This window comes from Labeo rohita, chromosome 10 (assembly GCF_022985175.1).
Source record: "Labeo rohita strain BAU-BD-2019 chromosome 10, IGBB_LRoh.1.0, whole genome shotgun sequence".
Taxonomy (NCBI): Eukaryota; Metazoa; Chordata; class Actinopteri; order Cypriniformes; family Cyprinidae; genus Labeo; species Labeo rohita.
Window position 1 is genome coordinate 6,338,159 of NC_066878.1, and position 15,764 is coordinate 6,353,922.

At 38.4% G+C, this 15,764-nt stretch overlaps 1 protein-coding gene across 7 annotated transcripts in view; it reads left to right on the plus strand.

Annotated features, from left to right (window-relative positions):
- Positions 1–15,764, plus strand: part of robo3 (roundabout, axon guidance receptor, homolog 3 (Drosophila)) — a 207,182-nt gene that overhangs the window by 116,363 nt on the left and 75,055 nt on the right. For 2 of the 7 annotated variants that reach the window (XM_051121298.1, XM_051121299.1), the window contains exon 1: positions 1,533–2,091. The exons of the other annotated variants lie outside the window; for them this stretch is intronic. In XM_051121298.1, the coding sequence (XP_050977255.1) occupies positions 2,028–2,091 (64 nt within the window). In that variant the 5' untranslated portion in view covers positions 1,533–2,027. Of the gene's footprint in view, positions 1–1,532; positions 2,092–15,764 lie in introns of those variants that run through there. 7 annotated transcript variants of the gene reach the window in all.

Genomic DNA, 15,764 nt, shown 5'->3' on the forward strand with positions numbered 1-15,764 from the left:
TCTTTTTTCCTGAAACACAAAAGCAGTAATTTTGTAAAATGTTCCAGCAACACTTTCCATACAATAACAGTGAACTGGGTATGAAGGGTTGCCAGTTTAAAAAAAAAAAGCACCATAAAAGAATTATGAAAATGACCCAAAAATCCAAATCTAATACAATTTCATTAAAAAGTAATCATACACTACCAGTCAGAAGTTTTTGAACAGTAAGATGTTTAATGTTTTTTAAAGAATTCTCTTCTTTTAACCAAGCCTGCATTTATTTTATCCAAAATGCAGCAAAAGTAAAATATTGTGGAATAATTTTACTATTTAAATATCACTGCTATCTATTTGAATCTATTTTAAAATGCAGTTTATTCCTCTCATCCTGTGATTTTCAGCATCATTACTCAATTCTTTAGTGTCACATGATCTTTTTTAAATGTGCTGATTTGCTGTTCAAAAAAACATTTATTATTATTATTATTATTATTTAAAACAGGTGAGTATATTTTTTTCAGGATTCTTTGATGAATAGAAAGATCCAAAGATCTGACCAAACATTTATCTGAAATAAAAAGCTTTTGTAACATTTTACACTATACCATTCAAAGGTTTTAAGTCTGTATATATATATATAGAATTATATATTTATATTATATAATTATAGAAAATAATACTTTTATTTAGCAAGGATGCTTTATTGATCAAAAGTGATGATAAAGACATTTATAATGTTACAAAAGATTCTATTTCAGATAAATGCTGTTCTTCTGAACTTTTTATTCATCAAAGAAATTTGAAAAAATCTACTCAGGTGTTTTCAACATAATAATAATAATAAATGTGTTTTAAGCAGCAAATCAGAATATTTAAATGATTTCTGAAGAATCGTGTGACTGGAGTAATGATAGTAAAAATTCAGCTTTGAAATCACATGAATAAAGTACATTTTAAAATAGATTTTGATAGAAAACAGTTATTTAAATAGTACAAATATTTCAAAATTTAACTGTTTTTACTGTACTTTGGATCAAATAAATGCAGGCTTGGTGAGTCGAAGAGACTTCTTTAAAAAGACATTAAAAATCTTTGGTACAGTAGAGTGAATGAGTATTTCCATTGCAAAGTAAACATATATCAAAATATTTGTATCCTTTTAAAACTGTTCACCTAAAAATTACAATTCTCATCCTTTATTCACTCAACACAAAAGGAGATGTTAGACAGGATGACAGCCTCAGTCTCCATTCACTTTCATTGTACGGAATGATACAATGAAAGTCAGTGGTGACTGAGGCTGTCAGTTCTGCCTAATATCTTCTTTTGTGCGCCTCATGAGAAAGAAAATCACACGGCTTTGAAACAACATGAAGTTGAGTAAACAATGACAGATTTTTAATTACCGAGTGAACTATCTCTCACAACTACTCCAGAATTTAATTACTGCAGCGATATCTGCAGGGTTGTGCGAAATTAAGCGCCTGGCCCTTTAAGAGCGCTGTTGCCCGTGTGTGGGTAACTGCTGAAGGTAGTCGGGGGGTGGGCTTGAACCACGAGACGCTCGCCCGTAGACGCGAGAGTAGTAAATCCGTTCATTCACAGCGAAGGGAAGAGTGCGGGGCAGCGGCTGAGATGGAAATCTGACTGAATGGGCTATTAAAGAGCGGATACTTTTTCCATACTCAAGGAAACGAGAAAAGAAATATGTTTTGCCCGTGAAATGAATCTTGGAGGAAGTAAGAGCGTCTGGGACGGACTGTGAGCATCACATCTTATCTGTCCGTTACACTGACTCTTTATCTGTAACAGATCAGCGCTAGAGCGCAACGGGAGCGCACGGGAACATGGAATATTTGTGATGCTCAGCTTATCCGACACAGTTTTTGTGTGTTTTGGGTCTAGTTTGTAAAGTTCCTCAATGTGACCGTCTGTTTCAAACGCGTCTCCTCGCACTTTAACCGGATTGTAGCGTTTTCGGGGTGGTTTTAAGGACTGTTTGTCCGGGATAAAGGCGACTGAAGTGGACTTTATATCTGAGGGTGATGGAGTTTCGCAGGACTTTAGATGCTCTGCTCGTTGTGTTTGCCATCATCTGCTTGTCTCAAGGTAAGATAGAGAAAATACGACACGACAGATGGCCATATGAGAATTATAATCGCAAAACATTGTGAAATAGTTGTCGACATCTTCACTCCTTTTATACAGTCGTATTCTGTGAGGTATTGTTGTTGTTTAGGTTGTACGATGATTATGCGCATTCTTTATATAGATATAGAACTTATACATACTTATCTATCTATCTATCTATCTATCTATATAATCGATAATCGATATGTATTTGTTGTAGAGATATTATTGAGCTAAGTAAAGTGAAACCCATTCATTTTTGATTGAGTTACACAGCGTCTCATGAGGCATAATACCTTACATATACAATACTTTAAATGTAAACAGATGATTTATAGATTTATCCTTTGTGTTTATTCATCAACATATGGTTGAAACGGACCAGATGACCCAGTTTACAGTAAATACACTCACTTTAGGACAGATCAGCCCTTGAATTCAAGATGTTTCTCTTGGAGAGGATGCATAATATAGAAAAACTAAGCATATCTTCATTATTTAAATATTTTAACTATTGCAAACACTTTTTTGTCTGTATTAGGGTTTTTTAACCCTTACAGTCTCAAAAACCCCTCATTCAGATTTCTAACTAACCCAGGGATGAAGAAAGGATAGATCATTAGTTACAATTGTACAAATTCGCTAAGAGATAGAAACGCCATGAGAACGTATGCTTTGTATATATATATATATATATATATATATATATATGTGTATATATATATATGTATGTGATCCTGGACCACAAAACCAGTCATAATGGTCATTTTTTTTTAATTGATACGTATAAGCAGAATACATGAGCTGAATAAATATGAATAAATAAGCTTTCCATTGATGTATGGTTTGTTAGGATAGGACAATATTTGGCTGAGATACAACTATTTGAAAATCTGGAATCAAAATATTAAGAATTCGCCTTTAAAGTTGTCCAAATGAAGTTCTTAGCAATGCATATAACTAATTAAAAATTACGTTTTGATATATTTACGGTAGGAAATAATATATCTTAGTGAAACATGATCATTACTTAATATCCTAATGATTTTTGGCATAAAATTAAAATCAATCATTTTGACCCATGCTATGTATTTTTGGCTATTGCTACAAATATACCTGTGTTACTTTTGACTGGTTTGTGTTCCAGGGTCACAGATGTTCTTTTGGACCCCCTAGTCTACCTTCAGAACCCTGGATGGCTGTAGAGCCACAGTCTTGCATAGCTTGAATTGAATCATGCTTAGATCAGTGGTATTGCTGGCAGAGCTGGCCAACAGAAGCTCTGTTTTATGGGGCAGTAAACATTGCCTCTGAGATCTGTCCTCCAATATAACCGCTGACAAAATCTGCCACTGAATCAAGGGCAGCACAGGCGCCAGACGAGGGATGAAATGACATGCAAAGCTTTTATTCATCCAGATCTATAGTCCAATCTAAATTGTGTTGTCAGTACAGTGCTCTTCTTTTGTTTCATGAGCCGATCTGGCCAAACCAAAACCAATTCAGCTTTTTTACAACATACTCAAAACCATCCAAGAAGTGAGTCTGGGTTAGTTCAGAGCAGCTGAAATTTATCATTGTCCTCTGGCTTAATCCAGCTCAGGTATGTGGTGAGGGCCGCTGGCTATCTCCTCACACCTGATAAGGGTTTTGAAAGAAAAGGCATTGAGTTACACTTCAACTTTTCATTTATAGGTGCCTGATCCTTGTGTATTTGTTGTTGGTCTGTTACGTTTGTAGGACGTGTGTTTGCTCGGCTCCTTTTGAAGTCATTTTAAACAGCCACAAACAGCTGTCGGCTCTTCCCGGATTGTCCCCAAACATGCATTTAACGACTGCCGGCCTTTGACTCATTTGGTAATGACACCCTTTAAACCAGATGAACCTTTGTGGAAAATGTGAAATGACTTCCGAGCACATTTCTTTTGTGTTTTTCAACAAACACACAAGGATCTGTAGCTGTTGCGTCCTATACTGTATAAGCGTATGATTGGCAGCATTTCAAAAGCTCTGCGACTTTTCGCATAAAGCGTGTCATTTAGGGTTTTCCCTCTATGTGAGACAGCTTATTTTGATGTCTTGCGTATCCAGGACTGTCGTCGCTCCTTAGATCAGAAGCGGTGCATGTTTGCGCGTGTGTGCATGAGAGGTGTGACTCAGAGAAGTCTGCGTCTCCCTCTCGCACACTCGTTCGCTCGCACAGTTACTCCCTGTCTCCTCTGTGTAAACAGTGTGCTGTCGAGAGGCTGTCAATAAGGAGGGAGATAAATGCCGCATCTCCTACTGAGCTCGCTCTGATGTCTCAGTCTGATTTCTGTCCCGGCACATTCACGCTCTTTACTGGATCCTTGCCGGGAGACAAAACAGCTTGGCAGTATCTTTCCGGCACTCTTTTGTTGTTGCCGAGATCTAACTCGTAAGAATTAATATAGCCGCACCACAAAAAGTGACACCTTTGATTAAAAGCACATATTTCACTACGCATAAGCGTAACTCATCTCCTAAAATAGCGCGATTTTATCACCTCCTCTTTGAGGGAGCTTTTTAATTGGTCAAGTAAGGAAGCCAGAAGCGCATACGGCTTTGGTTTTATGAGTCTAGCGCTGACAGGAAGTTTGAATTGAACCCTAAAGACGTCGGCTCTGGCTGGCGTTGCTGTGTGGGGGTGAATGGGGACACAACACAATGCCTTGGCATCAATCTGTCCAACCTTGTGTCTCTGGCCGCAGATGAAGACAGTTTAATGGCCTTGCGCATTAGTTCCAGTGGCTGTGGTGACCCTCAAAGTCGTGTTCCAAATGGGAAGCGCTATACAAAAAATCAGAGAGGCCAAACCAAACTCTCAGAGTGTGTTTATATGACTAGTAGTTGCTTCTTTTAACATGCGTCTGTGATGGTTTCCTTCTTCAAGCAGTAGCTTGCTTTACATTTGCAGAAAATAGATTGAAAAAGTGACTCATGTACAAGGATTAATTGGTTTTATGAAAGATATTGTCAGGACATCTCCAAATACATCATTCATTTAGATAGCTGTCGACTGGAAAAGTACATAACCCACTTTTGACTCTCTTTGGCTGTTTCTTAAATGACTGTAGATTGTATCTTTCATTAATGAATGATTTTTTTTTATCTAGTGCTCTAACACTGACTGAGTTCGATATTTAGCTTCCCTGTCAAGTAATATAACTGCCTCTCTATTTAATCAGAAAATTTCTCAGCACTTCGATATTGACATGCCCTACAGCAGTGGTTCGGTGATTTTCTTTTCCATCCAATAACTCGATAGTAGTCAGTGTGGTTTATATCAGCAATAATACAGTCGGGAAGTTCATGGTCGTTCCTGGAATCGTTTCACACGTCAGGCTGTAACAGTAGCAGCTTTTTTTTCTTCATCCATCATCTGTCCATGTAACTAAAATGGCAAAAAGATCAAAACTTTAAGCTTTTGTAACACATGCATTAGCTGCATTTGCAATCCAACAGCAAAGTCTGACAGTAATCCTCTTTTTTTAAATCTCAAAACCCCTCAAGTTTTATTTTTTTTCTTGCCCTCAAAAGTAAAAGAAATTTTATTTTATTTTTTTTTTTTTTTTTTACAATAGTATACTCAGTTTAAGAAATTGCACTTAAACGCATACCTTGAAGGTCCAGCATGAACTTGTTTCCACACTTTTCAGTAGATGGCTGGATAAAGAGTTGTTAGACGATGCAAAAGTTTAACTTTTATTTACTTGCCAAAGCCAGGTTTTCCACACATTTTGTGCTTGCTTTTAAGTTTAGACCGTGCATAGTCATTCTTCGCCACTCTTTAAACATGTTAATGTACCCATTAAGATAAGCTTCTTGAGGACTATGGATAATTTCAAGTGGGTTCTGTGGTTTATCTGTGTGCCAGAGTGTGGAAAGAAGCTGTGGGGCACTGCAGGGGCCACCTGCGTGCCAAGGCGACATACCACTTACATACCCAGACGAAGAATCCTTAGTATCTCCAGGCCTGGAGCACAGTTCCCACGGCATGAATTCTCAGCCACTCTTAATTATCGGATCACTTTTGGGCAAAAAATTAAGATATTACTCTTAAACCCTACCTTCTAACACAGTATGACTGCTCATTATCAGGACCTGCTGAGCCTAGATTACCACACTCTCACACTGAGTAACAACTCACTCCAACTCATAAACAGCTGGCTTGTGCTTTGAGTGTTTACATGGTGCGACTGTGTTGTCCTTGGAGAAACAGAGACCTCTGGTCTGTTTTATTCGCTCTGTTTACTAGTTGATGCAAACAGACCTGGCTAATAGTGTACATAAGTGTGTGTTTGGGCACACTGTAAACAAAAGGGCCCAGGGCCGTGTGTGCTCTCTCATCAGGAGTTCCAATTTAATGACTCAGTCTCTATCTGCATGGGCCCTGCTATTAGATTACCTTCATTAACACACACTTTCTCGTTCTCTTCCCTCTCGGCGCCTGTGTTTACACACTTTTCATGGTGTTCAACTTCGTTCCTGTGCTCCTATTTGGCTTCCCCGTTATCCTCATCAGTCGTGATCTTTGTGTTGTTTCAGTAAATAACAGTGGTTGGGTTCAGAGGGCTATTAGATATGGACATTACGTGCGCGGTTGTCGTTTAATGGCCGTGTAGATCAAAATCGCAGCTTGGCAGAGCTGGAATTGGTCCTTGAGTGCAATGCAAAGAATGTTGTGAATGTTTTTCCGTGGTGTCAATATTCTTTGTCTTTGTCTGTCAGAGCGATTGAAGTATTAACAGGCTGTTGTTCGTGTCTCCATAGACGTGTGGCAAGACTTTGATATTATCAGCTCTATTCTATGCAGAATAGTTTCTCTTACTTCAGGAATCTGCTGCTTTCCCTGTTGAAAATACCATTGCTGGCTAGTGCTGATGGACCAACAAACTAGATTTTTTCATTGTATGTTTTATATTAAGATATGAATTTTACTGTTTTGAGTTCATTTTAAACAGTTTTTTACATTAAAAAAAAAATTTCAGCTTTGTTATTATTATTTTATAGATATATATTAAATATACAGTTGAAGTCAAAAGTTTACATACACCTTGCAGAATCGGCTAAATTTACCAATTAATTTTTAATTATTATTTTTATTATTTTAATTATTTTACCAAAATAAGAGGGATCATACTGAGGACAACTGAGGGACTCATGTGCAGCTATTACTGATAATTCAAACGCTCACTGATGCTGCAGAAGGAAAAACAACGCATTATTAGCGGGGGGTGAAAACTTTTGAAAAGAATAGAGATGTGTACATTTTTCTTATTTTGCCTAAATATCACATTTTTTTCATTTAGTACTACCCTTTACAAGCTACAGAAGATACTTACATGTTTCTCAGAAGACAAAATAAGTTAAATCTACCCTGGTTTTCAAATTTAAAAAGTTTTCATCCTGCGGCTCTTAATGCATCATATTTCCTTCTACAGCATCAGTGAGTGTTTGAACCTTATGTAATAGTTGCATATTAGTTGTCCTTAGTGTGAAAAGGTAAATCTCAAAATCATACATTGTTGGAAAGGGATCAAATACACAAAAATGCTAAAAAAAAAAAAAAACTAAGAATTTGTGGGACCTGAAGGATTTTACTAAAGAACAGTGGCCAGTTTAACTGTTCAGGACAAACAAGGGACTCATGAACAGCTATCATCATTCAGGCAATATGAATCAAGTGTATGTAAACTTTTGAATGGGCTAAATTTTATAAATTCAACTGTAATTTTCTTATGTGTACTATATGTAAACGTGATATTTGTGAATTATCTTATTCAGGTCAATATTGTAAATAACATGCATTTTGTATGATCCGGCTTATTTTGCTAAAACAATTAACATTTTGCAGATTCTGCAAGCTTTTGACTTTAACTGTATTTCTTGTTTGTTGAAATGACAAAGTATTTTTTGTAAAATTTTGTGCAGTAGAGACACTAAGAAATGCAAATTAAATCTTAAATTGAGTATTTTCAGTCTCTAGCTCTGAAACTGGAGTCAGAAATGAACTAGTGCTTTGGGCAAAACTGCCACCAATAGTGACAGAAATGCCCCAGTTACCCAAAATAGGGCAAAAGTGCTCCCTGAGGGAATTCTCTTTTATCTAATATCAAACATTTTATATATTTTATATATATAAAATTTAAAAATGTGTCTGAGACAGTCATTGCACTCCCTAGCAGTATATTATAGCATTCAGTTGAACTCATCTGATATTTGTCGTAATATTATATTCTGTTTTAAATCTAAAAATGGAAAGCAGTCTTATTAATTTTGCTGCTAAAGCTATGCATTCACTTTGTCAGCATATGAATGCACAGCATTATTATGCAGTCCATTAATTAGTCTTTTATCTCATATGCCTTTCTCAAGAAAAAAATTCTTCCCTCCCTACATGTCAGTCTTGTATCCAGCCATGCCAGGACTGCTCATGTTTATGACCGACCCAGTGAGTCATTCTTATGCAAAACACCCACCATCTCGCCGAGCACCACTCAACTTAAATGTTAAACCTGTTAAACGCATGAATCACTAATTGAAAGCGATTCAGCTGTGTATTTCACCAGCGTGGTACCATATGTTGCAGATCTTCAGAAGCATTCACAGGTTAAGTCCAGCGCTAAGGGAAGCCTAGGGGTTTTCCTACCCCTCATTTTGGTCATTTCCTCCTGCAATCATCAGCCATCAAAGCAACAAGAACACATCCTGAATGCGATATGTTATCTTCTGGACCTCAGGGGGAGATATGCAGAGTTCCCGCTGTTCTGGGAGTAGACAAATGTTGAATATAGGCCTAATCGTAGTCCCATTCGATGCACGCTTTCCCAAAGCATGTATTTAACATGAAGCCTGTCCGTACGGCGGAGACTACGCCCTAGTCCTTTTCATCTCTCTCTCTGTTTGACTTTCAAAGATCCAGTTCATGAATAGTCAGGTCGGCTCTTGATTGAAGGCTCGGCCATTGAAGATTGAAAGAATTTTAAAGCGGCTGTATAATTTTTGATGAGAAGAAAGTGACTTCAAAGCCCGCTTACACTTTGTTTTACCTTTTCACTGGAATTTGACCTGAAGCTGAAAAATGGCAGTCTTAAGGGATCATGAAACGAGGAAGTCTATTGAGGCACTGACTGGTGTGAATAGCAGAAAAAAGATCAGCTTTGTCAAAACATCTTGATCTGCTGTACGTTCAGAAACTTCACTTCCTGCTAAATTTGTGGTTCTGTGTGGGCCTCACCTAGCAATGTTAGGGTCAAGCGGAAAGTGCGTGGTGGGATTAATCCAGCGGAACGTGGTGCACCGCTAGGAGGACCAGGAAGCTGATGCTATCTCAACCAGTCGCGGTATGCTGGTCGCCCCAACCGGGCCACTTCCATTAGCGGGGCACTGAAGAGGTCCAGACAACACAAAGCAGCTGGGATGGAGCTCCACTGTCGCCACTATGCACAATTTATCTTTTATTCCCTACTTTTTCCTCTATGGGAGAAGTCGACGCCCCCCCTTGAGATACGCGATATGCCATTGACATGTATTCCAGATGTGTTTTTCTTTGGCGAGGAGAGTTTGAATTACAGGAGGTCAGGGAAAACAGACTGTGGTATTATTGTACCGCCTTCGGAGAGGGTTCGCAGAATCTGAATGAACCCGGCAAATGTGTTTCAGAGCCCTGATACGTATCTGAGTATGTGGCAACACAAAAAGACAGCTATTCCCAGAGAAAAGCAAAGGATTCCTCTCAGCCTGTGCTGAAAATGCCCTCACACTAAAGGAATGAGCTAGCTCTGCAAGTCCAGGGTGACCAGGAGGTTATTTTTTTTACGCTTCATGGCTTGATCACCTGAGGCAACTCAGAGCTCGGTGTTGTTTGAGATGGCAGGGTTTAGGGTCAGCACTTAAAGAGATTCTCACTAACAGGTCGAACCACTGAAAGAATCGTGTTTATTCCCCTTCTCTTTTCCACCAAGTCTTCTCTCGGGAATCCACAGAGGGATCAATATCTTCAGCTGGACGTTGCAACTGCTCAGCAGAAGGTTCATTTGAAGTACTGTTTATTTTGTGAAGTGAGAAGGTTCTCAAAGCAATGGAGTGGCCAGATGAGCCTTGCGTGAAGATAAGATCTGATGGGTCAGGAAGTCCCATTTGCACCACTCTAAAGATTAAGGATTTGGGATTGGGTTGGGTTATATATCACAAAGTGTTTTGTGAAGTTCTCCTCAAAGTAGGAATGCTACAATGGCATTTTAGTGTCACATAAAAACAAACAAACAAAAAAAAAATCAAAAATTGCGAGACTGAAGTCATAATATTTCGAGAATAAAGTCGAAATGTTTCCAGAATAAAGTTATAAATGTTAGTAATAAATGTCAGATTATTTCGAGAATAAAGTTGAAATTACGAGAATTAAATCATAGCAATTAAAGTTAATAATACGATGCAAATGGCTTGGATTGGGAGCACCGGGAGAAGTTGCCAGGCCACTGGAACATAATGTGGGATTATTAGCAGAGATCATACCATGTGTTATACTTGCAGGGACAGTATGCGTGGAAATAATATTTCACGTCTTCAATTCATTAAGCCTATTTGTAGTATGCCAGCCACCCAGTAATAGTAATAAGCTTTGTACTTTTGGTATGTTTAATATAAAAGTCACAGCTTTCAAAATCTGTCAATAACATGTTTTTCACGCACTTTAATGTGGCGGGACAGATCGCTGTACATTGATTACAATGAGACATTAGTTTCCTTAAATTATACAGTTTTGTTTGTGAAAACAAACTACTCCACAAAAAAACATCTGTAGCGCCCAACCTTACATTCCTCACATTTCATTAAAAACAGCAAAAAATTGTTCTTAAGGTTGAAGTGGACTTCAACGCATTAACATAAGTTATGTAGTTATCTTTTCTGAGGTATGTAAGTGACTATTCACAATTCACAAAACAGCTGTTTTATTCACGGTATAACACAGTAAATGACTGGAAATAATATTTAACGTCTTCAATAATTAACAGTATTCCCAATAATTTTGTGCTTTGTTGCTTTTAATATAACACAGCTCAGCTTTCAACACATTAAAAAAAACACGTTATTGTAATAGACACATTGTTTGTATTTCGCTATAAAACTGACAGATTTTGAAAGCTTAGATTTAGGAATATCTCCCGGTGCTCCCAGTATGGGCCTTTTGCATGCAAAATAGTATAGAATATACTCTCGAAATATTATAACTTTAATCTTGTAATTGCTATGAATTAATTCTTATAATTTTGACTTTATTCTCAAAATATTTTGACTTTATTCTCAAAACAATTAAACTTAATTCTCGTAATTTTGACTTTATTGTCGAAACATTTCGACTTTATTCTCATAATCTCGACTTCATTCTCGAAATATTGCAACTTTATTTTCGTAAGATTTCGACTTTATTCACGTAATTTTGACTTTATTTTCAAAATATTATGACTTTATGTCGTACTGTTAGATTTTTTTTTTCATTTTATGTGGAACTTAAATTAAACTTAAATAAAACTTAAATTAACCCCATTTTCTTAGTCTCTACTATCCATCCATCTATCCACTATCCAATACCCTTTGCATTTTTATGACTTTTATGCCGAACTCATGTTAAATCCTTTGTATACAAATATACATGTTTCACAAAGGGAGTATTTCATCTCTTTGAACAACATCAAAGCTCATGTAATGGACACACAGCCCCTGAACCCACACTGGTACGTAGACTTTGTTTTGCTAAGGCTCCGTGACTCGATGCTGTCTCTTCCTGTTGGAATGAGAAATCCTCTTCATCCCCTGCAGTAAACACAACATCTTTTGCTGTTTCTTAAGCAGGAAGCACATAAGCAGCTCTTGCCACAACCCCTAAAGGTGTCAGGTTGCTCTGTAGAAGCTGTCATGGAATTTCTGTGCTTGCCACTGCGCTTAATCCATCCCGCTTCCCACCTTGCAGGGTTGACTCAGGCAGAAACACGCTCGTCCCAGAGGAAAACAGCAGCCCTCCTGTGTAATTTCCTTTTTGCATGTGAGCAGCTTCACTTTGTCCTTTCACCGACAGGAGTAAAGAGCGTAGCTTTATGACCCCGGGTTTGTGCTCTTTCTCAAGAGCCCCTTTGTTGTTTGTAAATGCAAAAACACAGAAAGAGTGTTGGAAGGAACGCCCCCCACTTCTTAATTTAACTTAGGGTAATGAATGCACATTTGCAAATCAATTCCCAGATTCCAGTGAAAAAAGGAGGGGTGAGGTTGTAAAATAATCAACTATTTAAGGGGGGCGGGAAGCCACTCAAAAGAATTGCAGATGAGGACTGGAAGAAAGAAAAAAAAAGTTGGCCATTTGTGTTAAAATTTGTGCTTTGAGCATCAAAGCTTTATGCACATTTTGACATGCTGCTACAAAATAGTTTTAGATTTTTTATTCATCTAAGAATTCGTCTTTTGTTCAAGATTTGATACTAATGTCCTGCGCTGATAATTCCTCCTGCATTTTAATTTGCGCTTCTTTAGAACTACTTAATTCATCTTTCTTCTCGTGACCTCCAGGTTTTCACACATACTTCAAGGCATGGAGACAATTATTAGATCGACATCTGACCTTTCCTTGTACGGTTGTCATGGAGATTCTTTGGCATTGACACCTTCTATTAGAAGACTCTGAATATTTGCATATGTCGCTGCACTTGCTGTTTCGAATCAGCTTGTGAAAATTTCCCATAGCACGTCTTGTTACTGCAACATGGCTTGCATCATCTGTCTTTGTTTAGCTGGGCTGTGTTTAAAGATCTTATTTCCTCCCCCTAACACTGGAGATAAATATTCTTAGTGCTAAAAGCCTCTTGGGATTGATCAGAAGGATAGCCAGATGCATGTATTTCCTCCTAGACCCAGCTCATCCCCCCTCCCCTCTTCCTTCACATAACAAGGTCAAACCCCTATTACAGTACAAGGGCTTGATACCTTTAAGAGCAGATGAGTTGTAGTTGCAGCACCTCCCTTTATGCCCAAATCAATCTAACTGCTGAAGCCATTACTAGCGTGTCACACTGTGAGATTGCCACTTGTATGGGTTCTTCCAGATAGGACATGCTCTAATTTCTGCAGCATTTACTGGATGTAATCCTTAACAGCTGGACTAAAGTTGCTAGAATTAGCCTAGATTTTTCTGTTCTGAAAAGGAATAGTTCACCCAAAAATGAAAATTACACAATGGTTTACTCACCCTCAAACCATCGTAGGGGTTTATGACTTTCTTCTTTCAGATGAATACAACCGGAGTTACATTAAAAAATGTCCTGGCTCTTCCAAGCTTTATAACGGCAGTGGTATTTTGGAGGGATATTCTCATCTGCCATGTGAAAATCATAAGTCTGATCGCTTAGAATTGTAATCCTTAACAAGCCGCATGATTTGAAGTGTCATTCATGTCTGTAATGCAGACGTACTTGAAAAAGAGTGACTTGCCTTGGCGAGCACTATCAATAATTAACGCCGGCACGATAGTCTCAGTTTTATTTCACTCGGCGACCAGAAATCAAAGCGCTTCCCACAATTCACAGTGGAGCTGAGCAGCCATTTGTGACGAGGTTATTAAAATTATATCACCTTTGTTCTGCCTTATTCACTTCCTTATTTGAGCACTTCTTTCCTACCTTGTCAGTACCAGAGACAATTTAATGTTAGTTTCCGAGTGTTGTTATATAAAAGATGCTCTCGGAGATGTGTTATCCGCCTCAGAAGGCCCTTAAAGTGCACTGATTCCCAGAGGGTTGATTTTCTCTGACAGGGTGTGAGACCACAGAGTTCCTTAGAGTCATCAAAATACCCCAAACGCCCATCATGGGACTTGTTTATTTTTTTCCAAGTAGCAGTTCTAGCACCTCATAATGGGGGACTCGTGGATCTAGAAGTCTCGGAAAGCTCAGGGCGAGAGGCTAATCAGCTTTTCCAGATGTTGTTTTCCACTTCTATATGCACATTCGGACTGTCATGAGTACCTCTGGTTTTCACAAGGTCACATTTAGGTGAGATAGCTTCTACATTGGTAGGCGTTTAGCTCGGTCTTTACTTTCAGTCTTTTTTCTCTGCCTTACATCTCCTCTGTGGCAGGTCGGGAGTGTTTGGGCTGTTTTATTTATAAGCCTGTTCTTGGATTCTTACCCCACTGTTTCTCCTCCACCCCCTGCCAACCGCAGTCTGTTCGGCAGTCCATAAGTGTCCGCTAAAAGCTATTAGCCAAACCCTGGCGGTCTCCGCTCCCTTAACCCAGCGGGGCCACGGGGCTTTTTGTTTTGAAAGAGTGGAAGGGCAACAGTCCTGGGGATTCGGAGGTGAACACAAAGCTTGCGGTTTGGCCTTTGCCGTCTCTTGTGGACTGGGCCCAGTGTACTACTACTGTAAGGTCATTGTGTCATGTTATTCATGGCTGGGGTAAAGTGGTTGGGAAATGGGTTTGTTTTAAGTTGCATTAGTCTCTGGCCCAGGGGTGTTTATCCACTTGACTGAATATGAAGTAATAAAGCAAAGTAAAGCTTTGCAGATCTGAATGGTAAGAAATAATCCTTAAAAGCACTATTTTTAATGCTGTGTTGCCGGTGTAAACAGAGGACTGTTAGACTGGAGTTTATCTCTATGTGTGCGAAATGTGTTTTTCCTCATAATCCTGTGTAACTTTTTTGTGTATTTCGAGGTGGTGATGGACGTTCCCTCAGGGGTATGTCTGTAGCGTTTTGTTAGAGCTATCACACATGATTCATTTTCTGCTGAATGAGATTTTCACCATCTCTCACTCTGACTGCTGGAAATCAGAGTCTCTCTCCTGTCACGAATTTTAAACCCCAGTATAATTGTTGCCGCCGGGATCGGTAATTATTTCCAAAATCACCATGCACAATGACTCACTTTCATCCCCAGATATCTCCCGATGGTTGAAATTCTTCGGTCTTGTCGAGAATCAGTTTGTGTTGTTGTTATTCATCCGTAATTGTCCCACCACCATACTGTCATTCAAATTGGGAGAGAGAAAAGCAATTTCAAAGCTTTCTGAAAGCCTACCTGAATTACCATACCACCGGTTTCTCCTTCCTCCCCCCCTCAACAACTGTGCGAAACAAAAAACCCTTGGCAGTCGGCATGAATTCATATGCGCCTTAAAACAGAAGACAAATTATATATACATATCCCAGCATTCCAGCTACAGCTGGATTGAAATGAATTTCTGTTTTCTTTGATAGCTGTTGAATTTAGAGCATGTAATTTTCATACTGCCAGTTTATGACAAGCATATGAGCAATACATATGTATAACTACTTAATTTTACCTAGCCGAGGATTGGCAGAAATTGTTTTTTGCATCCTTGTCAACAGATGTAAAGATGGCTTTGGCTTGTTGGCTAACCTCCAACTCAAATTAAGAGATGTTTTTGGTGTGAAGTGAGAATTTTTGCTCTTTGCTTGGAATAAATTAATGTTTTTGGCAAATTAGCAGTCATCAAATTACTTTATTTACAGATTTTGTGCACCACGTGTGAAGTTTCTGAAGACTATGTCATGTCCACACTCAAAGCAACAACTTAATGTCTAATTCACAATTATATGGAGCTTAATTTTACATTAGCT